The 14,264-nt window shown below is 41.6% G+C and overlaps 1 protein-coding gene across 5 annotated transcripts in view; it reads right to left on the reverse strand.

Annotated features, from left to right (window-relative positions):
- Window positions 1-14,264, reverse strand: part of agap3 (ArfGAP with GTPase domain, ankyrin repeat and PH domain 3) — a 134,691-nt gene that overhangs the window by 29,841 nt on the left and 90,586 nt on the right. For all 5 annotated transcript variants that reach the window (XM_080441228.1, XM_080441229.1, XM_080441230.1 and 2 more), the window contains 2 exons: window positions 13,864-14,035; window positions 3,260-3,412 (listed from right to left, as the gene is read on the reverse strand). In XM_080441228.1, the coding sequence (XP_080297354.1) occupies window positions 3,260-3,412; window positions 13,864-14,035 (325 nt within the window). The remainder of the gene's footprint in view (window positions 1-3,259; window positions 3,413-13,863; window positions 14,036-14,264) is intronic.

Genomic DNA, 14,264 nt, shown 5'->3' on the forward strand with positions numbered 1-14,264 from the left:
GGACGGGGGAAGGGGGGGTTCATTGTAATTTAAGATGCTCAGGGTAAGAAGCACCGTGATTTCACCAGGCCCCTTGACATGGCAGTCCCTGCCTGTCCTCAATCAAAGCCAACGGCTGCAATTAATGGCAAAAATTAGAAACAATCACCGCCTCACCCTTATTATCCTCAATTAGAGTGCGCTAATCAAGGCCTGATCGCGCTCTGCTGCTCTCTCCAAACTAAATGTCAAACTTCATTACGGCCCGGCATAGAAATCAGACTCTCCACACACTCTCACCCTCGCGATGGGAGGTGAGACCATGAAACCTTAGGCGCTCAGGAAAAGGCTACCGCTGCATTAAGTACCTGTGCGCTGATACGCAATGTTCAGTCTGAAGAAAAGGACTGGATTCAAAAGTAAAAGGTTCTACAAAATGCTGTGTACATTGTGTTGCAGCATAGGACCCTTGAAGGACAACCCTCTAAAATACAAGAATGGCATTGTTCAATTCTTAAGATTGCTTCCCCTCATGGGGATGTGACGTTACTCAGGCTTTGACCATGATGTAAGTGGCGCTATTGTCATCAGTGGGTCTGTCACATCGTTCAGGGGTCCTTCTGGATCTCTTACTTTTAATTCAGGTGCAGAGATTGAGATGTGCCAAGGAGAGTGGGCTCTAAACAAGCACCTTGCGCATCTCTAGATTAAAGATGGGTGTCTTTATGCATGCCAGCAATAGACAAAATGGGCCAGGATTTAATCAAAAAACTGCGCTCAATATTCAAGAGATGTTACTACCTCTGCTTCTGCCTTTACAGAATGGGTTTACAAATGAGGACATTCTTTAAATAATATGGAAATGGTTACCTGGCTAAGATGCATTCAACCTTGAGTGAATCATCAATCTACTGTTTTTGCATCATGAAATCACATTTTATGTTAACCTGCAACCTTCACCAAGGATAATGGAGTGATTGGGCTTGGTTGAAGTCAATTCAAATGGCAAAACATGAGCACCCTTCACTGTGGAACACCCTCTATTGATTATTGAAGCCCCATTAGGGACAAAAGATAAGAGGTCACATTTCAATCATGTATGTGCTATCTGAAACCCAAGTCCCACTTTAATTCACATTCTGGATTTGTAAGAAGGCATCAAATGAACAACATTTTAAGGAAAACTTTCTCAAAGGTGAAATGCACTTGCTTTGCAATGTGCACAACTCTCTTAAATTGTCTGTCCATGCACCGATTACAGAGACACTCCTTTGCAAGGATAACATATCTATCATTTCACACAATGTTTCTAATATTGTTTTCAGCTCATTTGCCTCATTGAAGCTCATTTGTGGTTACCTTAAGAGTAGCATGGAAATAATTGAAGGAAAATAGAATAATGGAGCAAATTGTGGATTTGATTTAGCTGAAGACTGGATGCTGGTTAATGAGGTATGTTAATAGTGAAGGCTTCTCAGTTTACCAAACATGGAAATGGGAAATGCTAGGCCTTTTATTTCCATAGATCAGGGGTGCCAGCGAAACCTTGTCTTATTTGTCCACTGTAGACCTGCCGCCCCACAACACATTCACAAACATCCAGTATGAAGCTTTGCACACCCACACAGACATTAAAATACAGACACAAACAGACTCCACAGAAAGCTCACATGCAAACAGCTACACACACACACACACACACACACACACACACACACACACACACACACACTCATTTATTTGAGGACCCCACGAATCTAAGTAATTCTGCTTTGGGCATGCTGCTGATGGGAGACAAGGGTAGGGGGTGATGGAAGTGCCTGCGTCCAGGCAGAATTGATCGTTTGGCAGTTCCAAATGAGAGACAGGCTTGTCTGCGGAACCACGAGGGCCGCGCGGTTGGACTCCAGCAGTGCTCGTAAAGTGCGCTCTTTAAACTGCCGGGGCCCCTGGGAGCCCATGGGGAGGGGGGGAGGCGCCGCCGCGCTAATGAGAACTACCAGAGTGCAAACATGCATGGAAATGACTGTTATTCTGTTGATGTGCATTTAAGTGCTTTTTTACTGCCAACGACAAAGAGAGGGAAATAACTGGTGATGAATGGTACCCCCGAAAAGCATTCATTTTCCTCTTCGGAAGCAAAGAGAGACAGACAGACAGAGGGAGAGAGAGTCAGAGAGAGAGAGGGAGAGAGAGAGAGAAGGGGGGGGGGGGGGGGGGTGGACATGCACGGTGAATGTATTATTTTATTTCACTCAAGTACTGACAAGGTGCAGCGTGACGGAGCGTGGGGGTGGAGGGGTATGGATCGCATAGTAACGTTCCTCTCTTTGGAGGGGCGTCCTCACCTATATCAGCGGGTGAAAAGGGCACGCCGATCACGGAGGCCATCAACTAATTAGGAAAATTAGCTTTCGTCCAAGAATACCCCCCGCAAATGTCAAATTGCATCAGATTGCATCAGACGTGTTTACAGATGAGATCTTTTTGGAGTCTCTCTCGGTTATGTGTTTCGTTGTTGTTCACGAGACTCCATTCATGCCCTCATGATCATTTATTATATCAAGGTTCAACGTGTTTACTGTCCCATGCACATAAAATACAGCTGGCAGCCAACATTGCAGGCAGTGGAATTTTAGTAGTATATATATATATATATATATATATATATATATATATATATATATATACACTACTAGAATTCCACTACCTGCAATGTTGGCTGCCAGCTGTATTTTATGTGTATATATGTGTGTGTGTGTGTGTGTGTGTGTGTGTGTGTGTGTGTGTGTGTGTGTGTGTGTGTGTGTGTGTGTGTGTGTGTGTGTGTGTGTGTGTGTGTGTATATATATATATATATATATATATATATATATATATATATATATATATATATATATATACACACACATATATACACACACACACACACATATATATATTTATTTATATACACACGTGTGTGTATGTGTGTGTGAGTGTGTGTGTGTGTGGGGGGGGGGTGTGTGTGTGTATACAGATGTGTTAATTGAACTCAGTGTTAATTGAACTCTAGAGTGTGAAAATTGACGCAAATGGATCCGTTACGGTTTAATTATTACTGAGGATTTTACTGAGAAAAGGTGAGGAAAATCTACACAGTAAACTCCTTTTTGTTCATTCTCAACTCTATGAGTATACAAATGGAACGAAATGGACGGGTCCATTTGTACTCTCTCAGAGTTAAATGAACACTCAGGATTTTAAAGTGCAGATTAGAAGGTGATGCTGGAGGTCTTACCAGCCCCGCTGCTTGTGCTGGTGTTGATGACGGCTTCGTTCCACTGGTCAGCGCTGGACACGGAGAAGGAGCGCTGGTGCATGCCGTCCTTACCGCCGGCGAACACCGACGCACCCGACTGCAGAGAAGTGCTGCTGTTGGAATGAGGAGCGCCTGCGAAAATAAACAAACAACTCGGTTTAACCACTTAAACCGTCTAGAATTAGCAAACTGGACCTGAGTTGGCTCTGTACTTGGCTCTGTACTTGGACTGCTCCCCCCCCCCCCCCACACCATATCTCTTGTCCAAAAATAGGCGATATCGCCTAATTTTGTCTAATATTCCCCCCATAATATGGATGATGGGGTTCAAGTGGTTAATTTCCACCTTTAACTCTGAGAGTTGACTCTCAAGAGTTACACATTGATACATTAACACTGAGGATTTGACTGTGTTGGCTGATGAACCGGTTGACAAAAATGTGGTTGATGATGATGATGATGATGACATGTCAATGATAGTATTGACTCCAGGCAGTGTAGCAAATACAATGTCACCGCCACCTTATTTGTGCACGTCTTTCTTGTTGCATGATTTCAGCACTAGCATCCCCCATCACAACACCCCCCACGCACACACGCACGCACAGACAGCCCCTCTCTCCCTCCGCCTCTGCCTCTAATTAGCCCTTAATTAACAAGATACACTCGGTACGCTAATTATCTTGCCTCATCCCTCTGACTGCCACATCCATCTCCTCTGGCGTCAGCAGGCGTTCTCTCCCCAACTTCCAATCAGGCAGAGCCGCGGACGCCCGGCTCTCTTTACTAATTCATGGGCTAGGCTTGCGCCGTGTGGGGTCCTTTCCCTCCTGTTCTCCAGCACTCCAACGCTCCAATGCTTCATTTGTACGCCGTCGTGTGATGTGTCACGTGCAGAAACTAGCAGATCTACAAACCCACAACGCGGTGCGGAGTGACGCGTTGTGGGCTTGTAGATCCGCTATGTTCTGCCTGCGACACTGATGCACAAATCAAGCTTAAAGCAGATCTCTAACTACTCTGAAGAGTCACTGGTGCCCTTTCAATCAGTGTACAATCACAGATTACACAGCAACGGTTCAGTTGCTGTGTAATTATTATATTATATTATATTATATGTAGTCAAATTGACTTTCCCATGCCATACAATTTGCTCCAATAACATATTGATAGACTTTTAACAAGGGAACATACAGTACTTTATTTTTTATTAAAGTGTAAAGATTCCCACATCTATATTCCCAAACAGTTGACGATACTGAAAGCAATTCTTATCACTATATTGAATTTAAGATATTACACTATGCTATGTAGATAAATGATAATTGACTTTAAAAGTATAAATATAGGTGTATATATATATAATAACAAAACAAAATAAGTTTTGACACCCAAAGTAAAGAATAATACCCAAATAATTTAACATGAAACATCTTGCATCCCTAACTTTTGCCTTCACATATCGGGGCCTTTTAGTTGATATTTATCGGTGTGGGTTTCTGATTGAGGTGACAATAACAGGAAATATAGTGTGTCATGTGTAAAGTAAACTGAGCGGCACGGGCTCTTGTTAGGATAATACGTCCTACTCATTATCCAGAGTAATAAGTGTATCAAATTCACATAATCATGTCTAATTAGTATCAGTAATTATCTTGTTGGGCCCGGGAATATTAATCTTCAGGTCCCAGAGGGGAGGGAGCGGGAACACAGCAAGAATGAGAGAGAGAGCGGGGGTATCATGCTGGGGAGAACCGACTAAATTAGCATGTTCAAATCAGAGAGGAGAAAAGAGGAGAGCAGGGCAGGGGGGTATCGAAGAGAAATTGTTAAACTTTGCTTTTGAATAAGTGATAACTGAATGATAGGGAGAAAGGGAAAATGTATATATATATATATAATATTTTGACTAATTCATTTTTTTTTGTAATGCAATGGCTCACATTAACACAAGAACAATAGCAAGATTTGAATGTTTTACGTTTGGTTATAACCGTTTATTGTTAGACAATGAAATGTTTAACAATCCATTGTATCTAATTAGCCACATAAGCCCTATTCAACAATTCAAAACAAAATCTACAAGCTCACACTGCGATGCAACATGTTGTGAGGCTTGTAGATCTGATAATTTTTCCAAAATGTTGACAAATTAGAATTATTTATTTATAGAAAAAGTTTTTAAAACTATCATCATAGGTTATCACCTTGGTGTAATTGTTTAACAACAACAATGTGTCTTTGCATACTATCAAAGTAGAGATACATCACTACATTACACTGCCTCATCGGTGGGGGGGTACTAGACAAGTAAAAAAGTAACTTGGGCTGATATTTAAAATTCAACAATCGTGTCTAATTGTCAAATTGGATGCTGAATATTGATGAATTAAACATGGCTGTATCCATTAGCCCACAGAGACCACTCCTGCATAAAGGGGAGGATAATGTAATTACAGTGGAGAAATAATCAGCTGGTGGCATTAGAAGAGCATTGTGCTACCTAACCCCATCCGGCCTGACTGCAGCGTACGTCGTTTCCAGCCTTTTCTCATCTCGGCAGGAGAAAAGCCTGGTAAAGAACTATGACAGAAAGTGTCTACAGGATCGGGCTTCCGTTGTATCTCCCGGAAGCTATCTTTTTCAACCAATTACGACACGTTTTGATGCATCGGGAATGTAAACAGGTTTGCACATCATCAACCCAACTTCCTTGGGTGGTACTTCCTGTACTTCTGCTTAGACACTTTCAGTAGTCGTTCTTGCCCAGCGTAGACTGCACCAAAGCAGAAAGGTTATAGCAAAGATCCTTAATAGAGAAGATACTGCATTCCAAGACTCGCTAGTGAGACACTTCCGGTCTCCCAAGTGGGCGCAGTCACCCCACATGACTACAGTTTTTCATTAGATCTCACAAACGCCCCATGAGCTAGATATCATACAAGTGTGTTCCTAATACATACAGGTCTTGAACAAAGACATTTTTTCTCCTGATGGGTTACTCTGAAAGATGACATTTTAGGGTCAGAAACTTCAGAACTCAGTAACTATGGGGCGAAAGAATCTGTCATAATCTGTGGTCACATTCACTTCTCCATTGGAATTAAGAAACTCACAACCTGCTTCTGGTTTCCTAAAGGGGCGGCCACCCATGTGACACAGATACAGGAAATCAATTGAAGTTGCGGTGCTGTCTTAGGTTATAGGCTCTAGCCTGACTGCACCAAAACATTAATGTTATAGGCTCTAGTCCTGTACAGCATGACTGCACCAAAACAAACTTTATAGGCTCTAGTCCTGTACAGCCTGACTGCACCAAAACATTAATATTATAGACTTTAGTCCTCTACAGCTGGACTGCACAAAAACATAACGTTTCTACGCTCTAATCCTATACAGCCTGACTACACCAAAACATAAAGACTATAGGCTCTAGCCCCATCCAGCCTGACCGTGCCAAAGAACAATGTTATAGGATGACAAAAGCAGTTCTGGACAGTCAACATTAGACTGTTGCTACAATATACTATGTAGAAAACAGTCTAGTGATTCTCAACCTTTGACCCCAGTTTAATATGCATTAGGGCAAGGACCGCACATTTGATATGATTTGTTTTAAATCTCTAGGACCCCAATAAACACTGTAAAATCATCAGCGTTAATTTCACTCTGAAAGTGTACAAATAGAGTTACAGAGCTGTAAAGGTCCATTTGGTTCTTAACTATCAATCATTTAGCAGGGGACCCCCTGATACACCCTCAATGAACCCAGGGGGTCTACGCAGCCCATGTTTAGTTTACACCAATTCCTTTTCCTCTATAAATATGTCAAGGACAGAGATTAAATGCAGATATGCCCACATGTATTAAAACTTTGTGAACTTAATAACTGGCATTAAAACTCAACCAAATGGAAATCCATAGTTCTGTAAAGAAATTGCATATGCATAAAAACCCCATAAAGTCTTCAACGATTTGCGTGTGAAAAACATGATATGATGTTTCTTGGAGGTCATTTGCCAAACATACAAAGCTCCACAGCACAGTGTTCATTTGATCAATGTCACCGATGTAGAATATAGGATATTTGGTGAACCTTAATTGCTTGAGGCCCCCTTCCTATACACATCCATTCAGCAGATTGCATCACGAATGCTTAAGGAGATCTCGGAGACGACTCGCACAACGACAACATGCAAAGGCAGTTCAACAGCCATTTACAGAAGAACTGCTACACGTAGATATAAGCAATTAGCAAGACAGGAGAGGGGACATTTCTGTTAAATAAAAAACACAGGTCTTGTTGGTCTACAACATTATCAATAATGTTTCTAAATATTATGCTTAATTAATATATTGCACTTCAATCCGTTCATCTCACATTTCAGAAAAGATCGAGTTAATACAGAACATAGTGCTAATAACACTCTCACTGACTGTGCAACTGCGCACACACGCAAAATATATATAGTATGTATACATACTATAGTATGTACATGCACACACACATATAAGCTTAAGTCACAGCGTGTTCTCCAGGCCATTCAGGGCTGGGGTGTTAAGTAGAGGCGATGGATTAGCGGGGAGCAGCGCTGCCTTGCTCCTCATTTCTCTTTAGGCTCGGCCGTCAGCGGGCTGATGAGCCGTGTCGAGGCCTGACCCCTCCGTGGAGTTGTTGCCATTATGTACAAGTAGTGGGATAATGAAGCATTCATGCTAATGTGGACCCGAGCAGCACATCATCTGCAGCTGTGGGGCCGCGTAATCCACCACCGCCATCATCATAACTACTAACGCCTAGACATCTCCTCTGCCCCTACTACTACTACAGCTGCTGCTGCTACACCGTCCCCCCCGTCCCCCCACCACCCCCCGAAGCAGTCATTCCCTCTGGGACTTGACTGAGTCAAAAGAGAACACAGAATCAGCTATTCATATGAAGACCCATGCCAGAGTGTTAAATGCTAAACACATATACCTGAACATGGACACGTTACTATTTGCAGAGCTTAGCCCATTCAATCCGGGAAAAGATGTCTTTGGCTATTCAAAATAGCAGATGTACAGTACAAGCTCATAGTGCATCAAGTGCCGCACCATGAGCTTGTAGATCAGCTTTTCTTTTTTATCATGAAAATGTGTGCAAATCTTTGAAAATATAAATGTATTTTATATAACTCAAATCTTTGCTTCTGGGGATTCTACAAATGTCTTCTAAATCCTAACAGTTTTCTGAAAAACTCATGTTGCTATACATAAGTGGTTCTCAAACTTTTTCATGTCAAGGACATGATTTTTTTTAAATATAAAATTATATGTATTTGACCTCATCTCAAAACATTTTGTTCCAGGGACCCCCCACAAATATGAGTTAAAAATGTTTATGTATATATATATATATATATATATATATATATATATATATATATATATATATATATATATATATATATATATATATAAAATATATATTCAAAGATTTGCACACATTTTCAAGATTTTTCAAAAATAGCCGATCTACAAGCTATGAGCTTCTCTCCATCAACAGAGCGATGTGGGCAGTGGCAGAGGCTGGTGGTCAGTGGGTAAAAGTCTACTGGTTATAATGTCCCGGAGGTTGCAGCTGTGGGGGAAGACTGTGTTGCAGAATAATAGTTGCAGAATGGGCTTCCAAAGTCAGGATCTCTACCCTCACCCACAGGATTGATTAAAACTGATTGGGCCCATTAATACTTTGATACAATGTATCTGTCGCCGGTGACACAGCGGAATGCATGTTAACATGGGGGATCATATTTAAAAACGGTTCCGCTCGCTCGGCAACCGCCGAAGGAATTAAACCCGGCCGCCCGGGACGCAAGCAAGCACATGCGTTCTCTCATTTACTCTCTGTCTCTCCTATTCTCATCCTCTCCTCTCCATCTAACCCCCCCCCCCGCCTTACTCTCTCTCCTCCTGCCTCCATCTGCGCTTCCTCTTCTCCCTGTGATTATAAAGGTCTTTAGATCTAAGGAATGAATGAATTACACAAGGCTTGTGATTCGGACGCCGTGAATGAAAAATTACCCCTTTGTTCCCTCCATCAATTGCATGTCTAATGAAATCAAAATCCCGATCGCATAATCAGGGAAGGGTCCTCCACCACGAGAGAAGCCCAGTGTGATTTGTAACCTTTCTTTTTGCTAAATGGAGATCAAGGCAAATCTTCCTGCCATTGTTTTCCTGATGTACAAATGGTGGAAATGAGAGACATCAGCTTGGATACTTGAGGGTGAAGAATCTCGTCTCAGGACATAGCCCTCTCATCAACAAAGTCAGATTATTACGATAATGAGAAGTCAACTAAAAGAATCAAAATCAGCCCCTAAAAATGGTGTTGTTTCCCCTCAAAACCTGATGTGGCCTCTTTTCCAGGCCCCCAGTAGCAGGTCTTTGTCTCCCTGGATGACTGCATGTGTCACCTATCCTCTACCCTGCGCTCAAGGTTAATTGTTTATGGGTTGGAACACAACCTCCATCCTTTGTCCTCTGCTCTGTAAACTCCTAAATCTTCTCTGTTTTTTTGACTGATTAACCCATTCAACGTGGGTCCAGACGGAAACACCGCGGCCGGGCACCGACAGTGACTTGTCTGGCCAGTGGTCGGCCCGTGGTCCCAGCTGAGTCGTCTTTTGGCATCGCACCCACTCTCAAGCAATTAGCTCCAGCCCCCGAGTGAAGGAAACGCTATGCCTGTTCCACCGCCGACCTCTCCTCCCTCCGGGGATCACCTTGCTAATTAGTATTAATTACTCTTAATCTTAACCCCTAAATCCAAATCACAGGCGTTTGGCTCTCTGAGCGTGCCAAGGGCTGCTCTCTCTAGCCTCTAGAGGCGCAGTCAGCTCGCCACACCGCTCTATTTATAAGCCTGAGAGGTGGGAATCCTTGGCAAGATGTCAGGGATGTACCTGGCCATTGTTTCTGTAACCACACTACAATGGATGGATTGAGCCATTTATTAGGTCAGTGTTATAGCAGCAGAAAAAAAAGAACGGGACGATGGTAGATCTTACTGTGGTAGGAGTTTTCTTTTAACCCATTCAATCCGGGAACGCATCTTTGTCATTTTAGCTATAACCATTATTATATACTTTTATACTTAAAGGGATACTTCACTTTCAAATAAAATAAACATTTAAAAAAAATATTTTAAAAAAATGAAAGAAGTTATGGCAAAATCACGGCCCCCTCACACATTAGTAGGACACTCTAATGCGTGAGGGGGCCGTGATTTTTCCATTACTTTTTTCATTTATTTTTTATATATTTTTTAAATGTTTATTTTATTTGAAAGTGGAGTATCCCTTTAATACAAAAATAGCAGATATACAAGCTCATAGCGCGGCATCGAGTGCCGCGCTATGAGCTTGTAGATCTGCTATTTTTGAAAAAATCTTGATAATTTCTGCAAATCTATGAATATATATATTTTTAAAGCGAACATTTTTAACTCAAATCTTTGCTTCTGGGGGGTCCTTGGAACAAAATATTTTGAGATGGGGGTGTGCGACCAAATACATATAATTTTGTGGGTCCTTGACAAGAAAAAGTTTGAGCACCACTGATATTATAGCAACAGATGGTTTTCAGAAAACTGTAAGGATTTAGAAGACCTTTGTAGACGCGTTCCCGGAATGAATGGGTCAACATAGGATTGATATTTAAACAGGGACTCATTTTCAAATTCCATGTGTAATGATGAAACGTAATAGATTTCTCAAGTACTCATTAAGGCATCATTGTGTATTCTTTGCAGCAACTCATTTACATTATTGAAAAATAAGAAAAGGAGATAATTGATCTGTTGGGAGTGGCTTTGTATGATTAACCCAAAAGAAACATCATACTTTAATAATTGAATACGGTCATATAAAAAGGTACAGCTACTGCTAAACAACCACCTTGTACCTTCTAATGGCTCATTGGCCTTAGTGTGGGTGTTTTTAAGAAATAATATCTATGTATTATATTTACTTATACTAATTATCTCCACCAGGCTAGAATGGCACAGAGCGGGATTATGTTTTTGCTCCTGTGATTCTGTCTGTCTGTCTGTCAGTCTTCGGTGTGTAACTTTGTATGCACTGCACACTCCCAGGAGGCCAAGAAAATCATGGTAGAGCGATGACAGCTTCAGCTTGTTTTGGCCTATAACTGTTGAACAGTAGGTTGAACAATCAAAAACATTTTAACTTTTTGGTACTACTCTTTAGGGATTTTATCCAAAACTCATGTAAATCGGTATAGATTATGTCTGGAGTCATGTGATCAAATATCCAAAACTCATGTAAATCGGTATAGATTATGTCTAGAGTCATGTGATCAATTATCCAAAACTCATGTAAATCGGTATAGATTATGTCTGGAGTCATGTGATCAAAATGTATTAGTCAGGTTTTTCATATTCAATCATAGGCTACGATTGCCTTCCAAACTTTGCGGGAGGGGCCCATTTTGCCAAAAATGCCCCAATCTTTTTATCACACAATGAGGGGCCTCTAAACAACGCAGAGAAAGAAGTGTTCACTTACACCCATAGGGGACAAAAATAAGATTAGGTACAAATGCTCTTGTGCGACATGTGACAATGTCTGTCAAACATCTTTTCATACTGAAATTAGATAATTAGATAATACAATTGTCCATCTCTTACATAACATGCCATATATCATGAACGCAGCATCCAATCATGCCAAATTGTAATTGCATGTGGCGGGGCCTCTATAAAGTGCACCTCCAAAAACACTTTCACTTCTACCCGTAGGGGCCACCACCACAAATGCAAAAGGTTGCAACATCTTTTTTTATAAACTCTATTTCCCCCCTCGTATCCTCACGGCTGCACCCCACGACTGACACAGCCCTGGGTAGGCAACCCGGCCAGGCGTTTTTTTTATACATTTATGGTACCCAATTATTTTCACCCTTTTTTTGTCGTTATGACAATTCATTCCTCCCACTGCTTGCCAATTGCTGTTATACCCTTCTGGCTCACCTGCCAGTGAGGTGCCCCCACCGCAAGGACAGAGAGCCTTCGTCCTGCTCCTCTTGCTCAGCATTCCCCACTAACAGGCGCCACCCCAACCGGTAGGACAGTGGTTTTCAACCCTTTTCATATCAAGGTCCATTATTTATTCTGCATTTGAGCCACAGACCACCATTTGATGAGATTTAGACTCTCAGACCGACTATCGCTAGATACGATTTTGTCAACAATTCCATGCTGTATTGATGTGCCATCATAGGAGAGATAGCAGGCAAACGTTGCTCAAAATAAAATAACAACTTCTTGTACATTATGTAATGCAGATGTTTAACAATAATTTAACTCTTGAGAGTGTAAAATGAAACCAGGTTTCATTTTACAGATCTATACGGGTCCATTTGGTTACCAACTCTCCATCATTTAGCTGGGGATCACCTGGAACCCCCTCAAGGACCACCTCAAGGACCACTGCCGTAAGAGAACGTGAATCAGCCTCCCCGCCCAGCTTCCCTCCGACAAATTGTGTTCGTATAGATGCTCGGCCAAGCCGGAAGCACCACGTGGATTCAAACCCCTAGACACAGGGGTGGGTACTTTACCCTCATAATCCCTTTTCTATTAATAATATACTGTATGTTTTAGTTATAATATAATTTATAAATATTAAGATTTCATAACCATAAAAATAATAACCTGAGTTCTTGACATAAAGCCACAGGGTTGACATTCATCCCAAAAAGCATACACAAGAATGACATGTTGGTGTGAAGAGTTGAGAATAATTCTGTGATATTCTTCAATAATGTGAATACAATTAACACAGTCAAATCCATAGTGGAAATTCAACTCTGAGAATGTACAAATGGAACCAAAGGGGCCCGTAAGGGTCCATTCGTACAAATTCAGCGCAGGCTGGCAAAAACAGGACGTAAAACATAGTTTCAACCCATCAATAAAAATGTTCCAGACTGTTGGAGCTAGACATCTGTAGGGAACTACAGATACTTTTACATTTTTGATACAGTGTTCAGAAAAGGTAAGAATTTGACATTTGACTCTACAGCTACAGAGGTCACAGAGTGAGTAGTTCACTGCCGATTGATAATAAAACTTTAATCCTCTGAAGTTGTCATTTTCACATAAAGTAACAAGTAACAAGCCCATTAAAATTTCAGTAATTGCAACAGTGTTACTGAATTGTTAAACTTAATTAGTTACCGCAAAAGGTAGTGGAGCTAAAGTAACACGTTACTCCCAACACTAAAGGCGGTTACACACCGGCGAATATGCGAATATACGCTAAATTCGGACTCGTTCCGAATAATTAAAAGACGCTTTTTTCGCTCCGCGAAACTGGTGTGGAAGCTTGCATTGACTTTATAAGGTTTTTGAAAAAAAACATATTATTCGCATGGAAAAAATCGCCCCGGTGTGTGTTTAGTGTTACAGACCCTTACAGGTTCCATTTTGTACACTCTCGGGTTAAATTAACAGTATTATATGTAATTTACTATGGACTAAACATTCAGCGTCATGGTGAACCTGGACCTCTCACCTGTGGTTCCTACACCCAGCTGCAACGTGCTGCGGTCCTTGGTCAGACCATTGGTTTTGGGACTGGCGGTGGGAGGGACGGTGGCCACCGCTCGAGGCGGCCGCTTCCCCGGAACCTTCACTGTTGTCCTGAGCAGGTCAATCTCTTTCCCGTGCACGTTCTGCATGTAGTCCTGGAACATATTAGAACATTAAATCCATTAGCATGACAAACTGTTATGTCTATTGAGCTCAAAGTTCAAGTAATTCAGACTACGCAAATAATGTGCTTGGGGTTCTCGTTGAATGTGCGCACACACGTGCACGCACGCACGTGGGTCTGCAGGTGATTCACCCAAATTATTAAACAAAGTATAATCTGAATCATGCAAGCCAAGGACAACAGATTGAAAACACTATTCA

Source organism: Gymnoscopelus braueri, assembly GCF_963280865.1.
Source record: "Gymnoscopelus braueri genome assembly, chromosome: 10".
NCBI lineage: Eukaryota > Metazoa > Chordata > Actinopteri > Myctophiformes > Myctophidae > Gymnoscopelus > Gymnoscopelus braueri.